This window comes from Saccopteryx bilineata, chromosome 6 (genome assembly GCF_036850765.1).
Source record: "Saccopteryx bilineata isolate mSacBil1 chromosome 6, mSacBil1_pri_phased_curated, whole genome shotgun sequence".
Classification (NCBI taxonomy): domain Eukaryota; kingdom Metazoa; phylum Chordata; class Mammalia; order Chiroptera; family Emballonuridae; genus Saccopteryx; species Saccopteryx bilineata.
The window spans coordinates 101,303,209-101,316,983 of NC_089495.1; the positions used below are offsets into that span (position 1 = coordinate 101,303,209).

The 13,775-nt window shown below is 37.2% G+C and overlaps 1 protein-coding gene across 5 annotated transcripts in view; it reads left to right on the forward strand.

Moving 5' to 3' along the window:
• DGKH (diacylglycerol kinase eta) overlaps positions 1-13,775 on the forward strand; it is a 236,050-nt gene that overhangs the window by 155,855 nt on the left and 66,420 nt on the right. For all 5 annotated transcript variants that reach the window (XM_066234070.1, XM_066234074.1, XM_066234073.1 and 2 more), the window contains 3 exons: positions 947-1,055; positions 1,185-1,324; positions 5,847-5,931. In XM_066234070.1, the coding sequence (XP_066090167.1) occupies positions 947-1,055; positions 1,185-1,324; positions 5,847-5,931 (334 nt within the window). The remainder of the gene's footprint in view (positions 1-946; positions 1,056-1,184; positions 1,325-5,846; positions 5,932-13,775) is intronic.

The window sequence follows — 13,775 nt, forward strand, 5'->3', positions numbered from 1 at the left end:
CTTTTGTCCCTTCAGTGTCTTCCTTCTTATTTCCCTTGCCCTTTTCTTGCTAAGTTCAGGCCCTTCTGGCCACATGGGTGTTGGTCTTTATCATGTGTACCCAGCTCCTTCCTATTCTGTTTGGACATGCTCGCTTTCCTTTGTTTGGGGGCCTGGCATTTTCTTCTCTGGCCCCTCTCCTCACCTCTGTCTCTTCCGCTGCTGGTTAGCTCTGTCTCCCATTCTAGTGCATCTGTTTGATAATCCTTCATCCTTCCAATATCTCATATTCTTGACATTAGTTTTTCCCACCCAAGGAACTTTGTTAGACTTTTTGAGATTGCCTCTTTAACATATTTTTTAGATAGTCCACAATACGTGGGGTAAACGAGGGTACATTAAGGAGGTGGGACGTATCAAAAGTTGAGAAGAAGGAAGAAAGAAATAAAGGATTGACCTTAGACTAGGAGAAGCGAAGGGGAAAACACAGATGGGGAGTATGGAAGGTTATACATTGACAAGGTTTGGTGGATCTCTTTAGGCACTGCCTCGAGTGTCACGCAGTAGTAGCACCAGTGCCCTGGATTTCCACCTCTCCCCTGGTTTGTAATCTGCTGTGCTTACGGAAATAACATACCTTGTGATGGAAAGAGAAAAATCACTACTTTTACTGTCTCGTACCACTTACTTCTCTTCTCCTTCCTGGGTTCTGCTGCTTTTTGTTTCCTCATTTTTTCCTTCCCTTTCCTTTGAATTTTACCTCCATTTCTACTTAAAATCCCCTTTTCTCTGTATGATTAAGAGGTTTACTTGAGTTAAAACTATACTTAAGTTAACTTTATAGTATAATTAATATGTAAGAGTTCTTATATTTATTCTGAACATGAATACTAACAAATGCAGAATAACAAAGTATTAGGGCAAATGGATTTTATTTATATTAAAATAAAATACTTTTTACTTTCAGTTTAAGATTATTCCAGAAGTTTGACAATTTCCGGATTCTTGTTTGTGGAGGAGATGGAAGTGTGGGTTGGGTTTTGTCAGAAATCGATAAGCTCAACTTGAATAAACAGGCAAGTACTAATTCTTTGCATTGCTAGCCTACACGAACGTGTACTAACCGCTGAGCAGAGAGGTGTAGAACTGTAGTAACCCCTGATTCTCACCCTTGTCTGAGGTCTCCCTGTTGTCCTCTCTTCTAGTGTCAGCTGGGAGTATTGCCTCTGGGCACTGGAAATGACCTTGCCAGGGTTCTTGGCTGGGGAGGTTCCTACGATGATGACACTCAACTTCCCCAGATACTAGAGAAGCTGGAACGCGCCAGTACCAAAATGCTGGACAGGTAAAAGTGAATGCTAATCCTAGTTTGAAAGTGGCATACTGAAGTCATTATTTTGATGATTTAAATTTTACTGACTAGAAGCCCCTTGCAAGCAGATTTCTGGTCTTGTCCACTCTCTCACCCCTGAGATCCAGAACAGAGCCCAGCAGAGAGTAGACATGAGATAAATATATATTTTTTGAGTGAGTGAGTTGTAAGAAAAACTGAGAAAACTAGTCCAATGAACCCGTTATTTTAAAGATAGAGGGCTATACTGATATTACATTTCGTTGCTATTCAGGTCAGAAGAAAGCTTAAATAGCTAATTTGGGAGGGAAGCTTTTGATGAGTGTCATAGGATGAATTTGATCAACAAAGGTCTAAATACTAAAAAAGATCACCCTTTCTCAGAAACAGGGAAGTGGCTTCACCAGAAGGAACTCTCACTGTTCCTGGTTTCCTTGACCATCTCTTCACTGCTTTCTCTCTAAATGCTCCGCATATGAAAAGGAAGTCACAATGTGTGTGCCCTGAGTGTTGTGGAGGACGTGTTTAAAATTTGGATATAAGGAACAAGAGGACTTGGTTAGCAGTAACCTCCCCAACCCCACCTTACCACCCCCCTAAGTAGAAGACCAATGTCAAAATATCATTATAAACTAGAGCTAGCATGAATCAAAACAACTTTGATAGGATTAGCCATCTGTGGAACTCTTCCCGAAAATAACAAAATCTCATCAGGGAGCCACCAATCTAAAACGTAATTGCTCTCAAATGAGCTATAACCTAATTAATTGTAACCTTGCCTGTCATAAGGTTATGCTGTAATGGTTGCTTCTTTTGCTGACAGAACATTTAAAAAGAGAGCTGGGCTGTATAGCATCTCTCTGTTTATCCCAAATCCTCTTATCAAGAAAATTTTTTCCATTACATTTACAGTTGACATTCAATATTATATTAGTTTCAGTGGTACAGCATAGTGGTTAGACATTTCTGTAACTTAGGGGATTCAGTTCTGTAACTGAGAGCGATACTTCAGTAGTTTGGGTAAATAAAGGAGATTCACGTCCAGTTTTTAAAGGAGCCCAGAGGTGATTCTCAGACAACTGCCCAGTTCTGTGCTCACCAAACCACACAGGATGTCTTAAAGGGCTTTTTTTATTGCAAGGTTAAACACTGCACTCTCATATCCTAGGAAGTGCAGCTAGTCATTAACTTCTCCAGCTGGTTAGCAGAGAAATAGGGCCCCTGTTGTGAAATTCTTTGATACAGACCTTTAAAAAACATAAGAAGAAAATAATAAAAATAAAAGGGGATTAAACAACCTATTAGATTTTTTTAACCTAAACAAAGGGCAGTATTAGAAACATAATATTTCATTCCTTGCTTTAAAATATTTTTTTCTAATTGATTTTTTTTCAGTTTATTGGTGTGACATTAGTTAATAATATTGTACATTTCTATAATACATCATCTGTATATTTGCATTGTGTGCCAGCCACCCAAAGTCAAATCATCTTCAGTCACCATATAAAAGGGGTCAAATATATGGTAACAGAAGTTGTTCCTGGCTTTTCATTACTAACTTAAGAATACACTTTGTAAAGACTAGGTGAAAATATTGCTGTTTAATAATATACAAATTATACATATATATATAATATATATGTGTATATATATGTATATCCAAATTATATAATATCCAAATTATATACATAAATTGGTTTGATCCTGAAAACAACACTGTAGGATGGCTAATAAAAGCATTATTATGACTATCTTACAAAGAGAGAAACTGAGGCTTTTGGAGACACTAAGAATAAGAATGACATTTTTGTCTGTCTGCCACTTTACTAGGTAGAGTGTCATCTCAGTTAATCATCACTGTATACCTAAAGATAGCTACTATTATCATCTCTATCTTACATGTAAAAAGACTCAGGAGGTGTTGATTTTATCAGTGTCACATAACTAATAAGTGGTAGAACTGGCACTCTAAACCAAAATCTGTACTCTAGTTGCCAAGGTCTTCCCTCAGTGGTGCACTCTCCCCGTTAATGCACACGAGCACCAGGTGGGTCCTTACCTTCAGCCTCTAACTCTGTTTAGCTGGTACCAGCGTGCATCCTTTCCTGGTTCATATTGCCACTTTTCTCTGTTTATTCAGCCCCAATCATTTCCAGTCAAGGGAAAGGAGGTACAGCATGGAAGGTACAAGGAATTTAAGATATTTGGGTGAATTTCCCATTTCTTTAACTGTCCTTTGACCGGGGAAGTCAAAGGACATAAGGAACTTGACTTTCATGTTTCCACTTGTGCTTCTCTCTGTTTAGATATTTGCAAGGTTTAATTATTTAATATGTTGCTTGTATTAGATCTGTTTTGTACACTAGAATATAAACTTCATTAAGGAAGTTTTACTCATTATTATATTTTTAGAACCTGAAATTTTGTCTGTCACTTTGAGATGTTGCACATTTCTTGCATGGATAGATGGATGGATGGATAGATGGATGGATGAATGAATGAATGAATGAATGAATAGCTGTTTGTGCACAGATATACAGTAGTGAGTACACGACACAGTGTTTATTCTTATATTATTATTTATTAATTATTGTATTATTTTCATATGAACTATAAACCTACTTTTGCCCCACCCTGTTGTTTTGTTGTTTTGTTTGTTTGTTTTTAGTGAGAGCTGGGGAGGCAGAGAGACAAACTCAGGCATGCACCTAACAGGGATCCACCTGGCAAGCCACCCTATGGGGCCATGCTCTGCCCATCTGGGACCCTACTCCATTGCTCAGCAACCAAGCTATTTTTAGTGCCTGAGGCAGAGACCACAGAGCCATCCTTAGTGCCCAGGGCCAACTTACTCCAATCAATCAAGCCTTGGCTGTAGGAATGGAGGGGTGGGGGGAAGAGCAGAAGATAATGGAGGAGGAAGGGGGGAAAAGCAGATGGTCAATTCTCCTGTGTGCCTTGACTGGGAATCGAACCTAGGATATCTACATACCAGGCCAATGCTATGCCACTGAGCCAACTGGCCAGGACCTATATATTTCTTTATAGTATATTCATGTCAACAGTTGAGTAGTACCTGCAAGTAACTATTCAGTTTATATATCCTAACATATAACATACATCTTTTAGAGAATTTTCTTGGAATTTGGATTTTTATGCAAAGACATTAGTCTGAATGGACACTAGGCTCTGTTTTTTTTGTTTTTTGGTTTTTTAAAATTTTTTTTTCTTTTTTTCTTTTCTGAAGCTGGAAACGGGGAGAGACAGTCAGACAGACTCCCGCATGCGCCCCACCGGGATCCACCCGGCACGCCCACCAGGGGGCGATGCTCTGCCCCTCCGGGCATCGCTCTGCCATGACCAGAGCCACTCTAGCGCCTGGGGCAGAGGCCAAGGAGCCATCCCCAGCGCCCGGGCCATCTTTGCTCCAATGGAGCCTTGGCTGCGGGAGGGGAAGAGAGAGACAGAGAGGAAGGAGGGGGCAGGGGTGGAGAAGCAAATGGGCGCTTCTCCTATGTGCCCTGGCCAGGAATCGAGCCCGGGTCCCCCGCACGCCAGGCCGACGCTCTACTGCTGAGCCAACCGGCCAGGGCCTAGGCTCTGTTTAAGTATTGCTGTTAATCTTGGAATTTCCGTAACTTCTGTCACTGGCTTCAGATGTGAAATAGTTTTCTTAAAATTTATGTGTTTTGGTACTGCTTTTATTATACCTGTGTCTTTGTAAAAATCTTAATTTCACATCCTGTTATTGATTATATGCCCAATTGTTCTTCCCAAATTTTGAAATTATTATTTTGGATGCATGAACAAATTTATCTGGAGTTGATTGCTTTTCTCTAACACTAAATGATTCACTACTTTATTTGAAATTACTATTTACAGTTAATTGAAATAAACTGGCTTCAATTACTTCTGTGAATATTTTTCTCTGATCCCCTTCTTAACTTAAGAAGGAAGGGATAATTAGCTGATTTTCCCTTCATGTATGTATAAGCTGACTTGGCAGGACTGGTTGTGACATGGGGAATGACATAATTTTTAAAAGGTTGTATACATTTTTTAATCTGATGTTGTTTTTAAAACTTTGGGTTGTGATCCATTAGTAATTTATATAATCTAGTTAGTGAATTATGATGAGCATTATTTAAAAGTGAAACAGACAATAGAAATGTCAGAGAGCATCATTGTGTCTGGTGAAGAAGGGGAAGTATTAGATATGTGCATTCCTTACTTTGGATCATTGTATTCAAAAGTTTGGAAGTCACTAATACACAGAGAATTGATAAGATATGGAAATAATAACATGGATTCAACATTTTAGGAATTTCCCATATTTGGTCATTGTATTTTTTTAAATTTTTTCAAGTACAGTTTACATTCAATTATATTTGGCCGTTTTAGATACAGTAAACCATAGTTTATAAGTATATGTGCATATTTTTATATATGAGGTAAAAACAAAATTAGTTTATCAAATTTAAAAAGAATTTTAGACCAAAGATTTTTCTCCCTTCAGGTGGAGTATAATGACCTATGAACTCAAATTGCCACCAAAGGCTTCTCTACTTCCAGACCCTCCAGAAGCATCTGAAGAACTTTATGTAAGACTTGAACGCTGTACCTATTTATCATTTGAAAATAAGAAAGCTTGTAAGAGATGATCACATGTTTACTTGATTTTCTGTTTTATTGTTTCGGGTATGGTCTCATTGACTACGCGTAGTCCCTTCCCCCAGCCGAAAGAATCCTTACAACCAAGGTTAGAGTCCTTCCGTGAACCCCCACACTGCAAGTGTGAATTTAGCCAGGACACTTACCTTCATGGGCCCCTGTTACTTCCTCTGCTGAGTTAGGATTAAAGGAGGTAATGATTGTGTGTGAAACCCCAGGCATCTCTGTCCCTGAATGTTCCAGCTGCCTGCTTCCTCTTACCAACAGGGCTCCAGGGAAGGCCTGATGACAGACTCCTGTTAGCCTTTACTCATTTTCTGCTTCAGCCATGAGCACCTGTGTGGTTATTAGGGGTTCGCCTAGCTCCCTTAAACACTCTCCCAGCACACCAGGATAATGTAATGTAATTGCTCTCTTCTGCTCTGCCTACTTTGTTGAAGGTGCATTAGAACTGGTCCTCAGTTAATAAGCCTGCTAATCCAGATAAAACAAAGGAAGAGAAACAGTGCACTTTGTGCCGTCCCTGCTCCAAACCATTAGGAACTAGTTTTTAGACGTTCTTAAAGATTCGAGATTCTGATTAAACCTCAAAGCAGTGGAGATCTAAAACAGAACCACATTTTCAAAGGCTTATTCTCTGACTCACTAAAACCATTGGATCTATGATAACTTATTTTTCCCTTGAGGAAAATTCATCTGTTCATTTTACAGTGCAAATCTTTGTTTTGTCATTAATTTGTTTTTTGTCATTATGATCTTGTCAAAACTAAGAAAAGGAATGGCAACTAGAAAATGGTAGCTAGAAAATTAGTTTCTTCCTTAAAGAAACTAATTGAATTTTGAAAAACCTCTTCTGATATAAAAGTAGAAAAAACTGCTTCTAAAAATTTTGAAAATACAAAAATATATGACAAAGTACAAATTTTTTTTTTTTTTATAATTTTATTTTTCTAATGGGGTGACATCAATAAATCAGGATACATATATTCAAAGATAACAAGTCCAGGTTATCTTGTCGTTCAATTATGTTGCATACCCACCACCCAAAGTCAGATTGTCCTCTGTCACCCTCTATCTTGTTCTCTCTGTGCCCCTCCCCCTCCCCCTTTCCCTCCCCCATTCCCCCCTCCCCCCCGTAACCACCACACTCTTATCAATGTCTCTTAGTTTCACTATTATGTCCCACCTACGTATGGAATAATACAGTTCCTGGTTTTTTCTGATTTACTTATTTCGCTTCGTATCATGTTATCAAGATCCCACCATTTTGCTGTAAATGTTCCAATGTCATCATTTCTTATGGCTGAGTAGTATTCCATAGTGTATATGTGCCACTTCTTCTTTATCCAGTCATCTATTGATGGGCTTTTTGGTTGTTTCCATGTCCTGGCCACTGTGAACAATGCTGCAATAAACATGGGGCTGCATGTGTCTTTACGTATCAATGTTTCTGAGTTTTGGGGATATATACCCAGTAGAGGAATTGCTGGGTCATAAGGTAGTTCTATTTTCAGTTTTTTGAGGAACCACCATACTTTCTTCCATAATGATTGTACTACTTTACATTCCCACCAACAGTGGATGAGGGTTCCTTTTTCTCCACAGCCTCTCCAACATTTGCTATTACCTGACTTGCTAATAACAGCTAATCGAACAGGTGTGAGGTGGTATCTCATTGCAGTTTTGATTTGTATTTCTCTAATAGCTAAAGAAGATGAGCATCTTTTCATATATCTGTTGGCCATTTGTATTTCTTCCTGGGAGAAGTGTCTATTCATATCCTCTTCCCATTTTTTTATTGGATTGTTTGTTTGTTTGTTGTTGAGTTTTATGAGTTCTTTGTATATTTTGGATATTAAGCCCTTATCTGAGCTGTTGTTTGAAAATATCATTTCCCATTTAGATGGCTTTCTGTTTATTTTGTTATCAGTTTCTCTTGCTGAGCAAAAACTTCTTAGTTTGATGTAGTCCCATTCATTAATTTTTGCCTTCACTTCTCTTGCCATTGGAGTCAAATTCATAAAATGCTCTTTAAAACCCAGGTCCATGAGTTGAGTACCTATGTCTTCTTCTATGTACTTAATTGTTTCAGGTCTTATGTTTAGATCTTTGATCCATTTTGAGTTAATTTTTGTACAGGGGGAGAGACTGTAGTCCAGTTTCATTCTTTTGCATGTGGCTTTCCAGTTTTCCCAGCACCATTTATTGAAGAGGCTTTCTTTTCTCCATTGTGTGTTGTTGGCCCCTTTATCAAAAATTATTTGACTATATATATGTGGTTTTATTTCTGGACTTTCTATTCTGTTCCATTGGTCTGAGTGTCTATTTTTCTGCCAATACCATGCTGTTTTGATTGTCGTGGCCCTATAATAGAGTTTGAAGTCAGGTATTGTTATGCCCCCAGCTTCATTCTTTTTCTTTAGGATTGCTTTGGCTATTCGGGGTTTTTTATAGTTCCATATAAATCTGATGATTTTTTGCTCTATTTCTTTAAAAAATGTCATTGGAATTTTGATGGGAATTGCATTAAATTTGTATATTGCTTTGGGTAATATAGCCATCTTGATTATATTTATTCTTCCTAGCCAAGAACAAGGTATATTCTTCCATCTCATTATATCTTTTTCAATTTCCCTTAACAATGGTTTATAGTTTTCATTATATAAGTCCTTTACATTCTTTGTTATGTTTATTTCTAAGTATTTTATTTTTTTTGTTGCAATCGTGAAGGGGATTATTCTTTTGAGTTCCTTCTCAGTTGTTTCATTGTTGGCATATAGAAAGGCTATTGACTTCTGTATGTTAATTTTGTATCCTGCGACCTTACTGTATTGGCTTATTGTTTCTAGTAGTCTTTTTGTGGATTCTTTGGGGTTTTCGATGTATAGGATCATATCATCTGCAAAAAGTGATACCTTTACTTCTTCTTTTCTGATATGGATGCCTTTTATTTCTTTGTCTTGTCTGATTGCTCTGGCTAGAACCTCTAGTACCACATTAAATAAGAGTGGAGAGAGTGGACAACCCTGTCTTGTTCCTGATTTAAGGGGGAAAGCCTTCAGTTTAGTGCCATTTAATATGATGTTAGCTGATGGTTTATCATATATGGCCTTTATCATGTTGAGATATTTTCCTTCTATACCCATTTTGTTGAGAGTCTTAAACATAAAATTGTGTTGTATTTTATCAAAAGCCTTTTCTGCATCTATTGATAAGATCATGTGGTTTTTGTTCTTTGTTTTGTTGATATGGTGTATTACATTAACCGTTTTACGTATGTTGAACCATCCTTAAGATTCTGGGATGAATCCCACTTGATCATGATGTATTATTTTTTTAATATGTTGTTGTATTCGATTTGCTAGTATTTTGTTTAGTATTTTAGCATCTGTATTCATTAGAGATATTGGTCTGTAGTTTCCTTTTTTTGTGCCATCCTTGCCTGGTTTTGGTATGAGGGTTATGTTGGCCTCATAAAATGTGTTTGGAAGTATTGCTTCTTCTTCAATTTTTTGGAAGACTTTGTGTAGAATAGGAACCAAGTCTTCTTTGAATGTTTGATAAAATTCGCTGGTATAGCCGTCAGGGCCTGGACTTTTATTTTTGGGGAGGTTTTTAATGGTTTTTTCTATTTCTTCTCTACTGATAGGTCTGTTTAGGCTTTCTGCTTCTTCTTGACTCAGTCTAGGAAGGTTGTATTTTTCTAGGAATTTATCCATTTCTTCTAGGTTGTTGAATTTAGTGGCATAAAGTTTTTCATAGTATTCTACAATAATTCTTTGTATATCTACGGTGTCCGTGGTGATTTCTCCTCTTTCATTTTGGATTTTGTTTATATGAGTTCTTTCTCTTTTTTCCTTGGTAAGTCTTGCCAAGGGTTTGTCAATTTTGTTGATCTTTTCAAAGAACCAGCTCCTTGTTCTATTAATTTTTTCTATAGTTTTTCTGTTCTCTAATTCATTTATTTCTGCTCTGATTTTTATTATCTCCTTTCTTCGGCTGGTTTTGGGTTGTCTTTGTTCTTCTTTTTCTAGTTCCTTAAGGTGAGAAGTTAAGTGGTTCACTTGGGCTCTCTCTTGTTTGTTCATATATGCCTGAAGTGATATGAACTTCCCTCTTATCACTGCTTTTGCTGCATCCCATAGATTCTGATATGTCGTATTGTCATTTTCATTAGTCTGTATATATCTTTTGATCTCTGCACTTATTTCTTCTTTGACCCATTCATTTTTTAAAAGTATGTTGTTTAGTTTCCACATTTTTGTGGAATTTTTTTCCTCTTTTTTGCAGTTGAATTCTAGTTTCAAGGCTTTATGATCAGAAAATATGCTTGGTACAACTTCAATTTTTCTGAATTTGCTGATGTTGTTTTTGTGGGCCAACATATGGTCAATTCTTGAGAATGATCCATGTACACTGGAGAAAAATGTATACTCAGTCACTTTGGGATGAAATGTCCTGTAGATGTCTATCATATCCAGATGCTCTAGTGTTTTGTTTAAGGCCACTATGTCTTTGTTGATTCTCTGTTTGGATGACCGATCTAGAGCCGTCAGCGGTGTATTGAGGTCTCCAAGTATGATTGTATTTTTGTCAGTTTTTGTTTTAAGATCAATAAGTAGCTGTCTTATATATTTTGGTGCTCCTTGGTTTGGTGCATATATATTATGAATTGTTATGTCTTCTTGATTCAGTGTCCCCTTAGCCATTATGAAATGGCCATTTTTGTCTCTGAGTACTTTTCCTGTCTTGTAGTCAGCATTATCCGATATGAGTATTGCTACACCTGCTTTTTTTTGGATGTTATTTTCTTGGAGTATTGTTTTCCAGCCTTTCACTTTGAATTTGTTTTTATCCTTGTTACTTAGATGAGTTTCCTGTAGGCAGCATACAGTTGGATTTTCTTTTTTAATCCATTCTGCTACTCTGTGCCTTTTTATTGGTGAGTTTAATCCGTTTACATTTAGTGTAATTATTGATACTTGTGAGTTCCCTATTGCCATTTTATATCTTGCTTTCTGTTAGTTTTGTGTCTTGTTTGATCCTTCTCTTTCGTTTTTCTATCTTTTGTTTTTATTTGGTTGTATTCCATACATCTTTCCTCTGTTGCTATCTTTTTTATCTCATGTGCTTCTGTGGTGGTTTTTTCAATGGTGGTTACCTTTGAGTAATGAAAAGGGTCCCTACCCTGTTCATTGTAGCGAACTATTTTGTGAGTACTTTTGCACTCCATCGTCCTTTGCTACTGTTAATCTCCATCTTCTCCCCCTCTTTCTTTTTGTTGTTGTCACAGTTTAAATTTGGTTTTATTGTGTTCTTCTTGGAGCTTTTACTTGTGGCTCTGTTTTTTTTTTGTTCTTTGTATCTGATTGGAGAACCCCCTTTAGTAATTCCTGGAGTGGGGGTTTTCTGATGATAAATTCCCTCATCTTTTCTGTATCTGTGAATGTTTTTATTTCTCCTTCGTATTTGAAGGATAGCTTTGATGGGTATAGTATTCGTGGCTGAAAGTTCCTCTCTTTCAGGACTTTAAATATTGGGGTCCACTCTCTTCTAGCTTGTACAGTTTCTGCTGAGAAATCTGATGATAATCTAATGGGCCTTCCTTTATATGTTGTATTCTTCTTTTCCCTGGCTGCCTTGAGAATTTTTTCTTTGCTGTTGGTTTGTGTCAATTTCATTATGATATGCCTTGGAGTAGGTTTGTTGGGGTTAAGAAAACTCGGAGTTCTGTTTGCTTCTTGAACTTGAGGCTTTAGTTCTTTCCACAGGCTTGGGAAGTTCTCATCTATTATTTGTTTGAGTATGTTCTCCATTCCATTTTCTCTCTCTTCTCCCTCTGATATACCTATTATTCTTATGTTATTCTTTTTGATGGAGTCAGATAATTCTTGTAGGGCTATCTCATTTTTTTTAATTTTTGAGTCTCTTTCTTCTTCTCTCTGTTGTGCCTCAAGTTGCTTGTCTTCTATTTCACTAATCCTTTCTTCTATCTGACCTGTTCTATTAGCTAAGCTTGTTATTTCGTTTTTCAGCTCGTGAATTGAGTTTTTCATCTCTGTTTGATTTGTTTTTATAGTTTCAATTTCCTTGGACATATATTCTTTGTGTTCATTGAGTTGTTTTCTGAGCTCCCTAAATTGCCTTTCTGTGTTTTCTTGTATATCTCGGAGGATTTTTAGGATTTCTATCTTGAATTTTCTGTCATTTAGCTCCAAGGTTTCCAATATATTAAATTTTTTCTCCATAGATTTTTCCTCATCTAACTGTGTTACCTCTCTTTCTTTTGTATCCATGATATTCGATTTTCTCTTCCTTAATGGCATCTGAGGGTGGTTTTGTTGATAGTATTAATGAGATTTAATAAAGAATAAAAAGTTAAAAAAAAAACAATAAAAAAATAAAAAATCGAAAAGAGTTGTTTTTTTTAAAAAAAATTAATAATGAAATAAAGAAAAATAAAATAAAAATTAAAGAAAAGGAAATTATTCCCCCCCTCCTTTTTTCCTCTCCTCTCCTCTCCCCTCTTTTTTGAGAAAATCTTGTGGTGGACTGTGAATTATAACAAGCAATGCCTGTGATGGAGGGCCTGAATTGGGGAAAAGTAATAAAGGGGCAAAAAAAAAAAAAAAAAAAAAGAAAAAAAAAAAAAAGAAAAAAGAAAAAAAAGAGCGTATGGACCCACAAAAAGCAAATAAGGAAAAAATTTGGGTCAAGAATGAAATGATTTGCTTTTAGGTGTTGGTTGTCTAAGAGTTATGATGAGAGGAATAAGAGGAAAATGGAAAAATGGGGGGGCAAATTAAAAAATTACTATTGTATTTAGTGGAACAAGAACTAGATAATATGGAGAGCCAGGGATGAGAGCACTGCTAGTGAGTTAAAAAGGTGAAGTAAAAACCCCCCAAAATGCCACAAACATAGGTTTGAGTCCCAGATAAGATAATTTGTTTGTTATTGAGGTTTGAATGAGAGGAGATGTAAAGGAGAAAGGAAGAAACTAATATAGAGGGAGAAAAGAAAGAGAGAGAAAAAAAGAGGTAACCACTAAAAGAAGAAAAAAGAAAGGAGAGAGAGAGAGTTAAGGGTTTTGGAGTGCAACCCTCATAGAGAGAAAGGAAGAGAAGAGAAAAGATAATGGGAGATGTAACACTTATGGGTAGTGTAGTTCAAGGAGAGGAGAGAGTAAGACCGGTAGAGAGTTAATTGGCCAAATTGGAGGAGGAAAAAAAAGTATCAAGAATGAAGATAAGAGAAACAAACGAACAAATATAATAAAATGGCATAGGTTATAAAGTCTGCAGATTATTCTTGATTTTGAGAGGTTATCTTCTTGCTTTTTCTTTTCTCTCCCTCTTCCTGGTCGGTGACTCTGTACCCCGGGTTCTGCCCCTTTGGCACGCTCAGGTAGAGGTTTGCAGTTGATAAGTCTCTATGGCAATGTCATGTATTGTGCTTTAGTCTCGTTGGCAGTCGAAGCTCAATAGCATTTTTAGGCTCCGACAGTGAGAGAGTCCGTGTTCCTGGAGACTTTCTCCTAGTCTTTCCTTCCTTAATTAGTAGCCTGATAATCCAGCTATGGGGTTGCTGCTGCCTCTGCCTGGATAGTAAGAGGCTCAAAGAGCTGGCAACTCCCCACTCTATTTCCACTCAGCACAGGGCTCTGGGTAAGACTCAGTCAGTCAGAGCTGCTAGCATAATCAGGCGGGCTTTCTGCCCACTCAAAGACCTCTGGCTCTGCCACTCTGTCCGGTAACACAAGCGGGCGCCCACT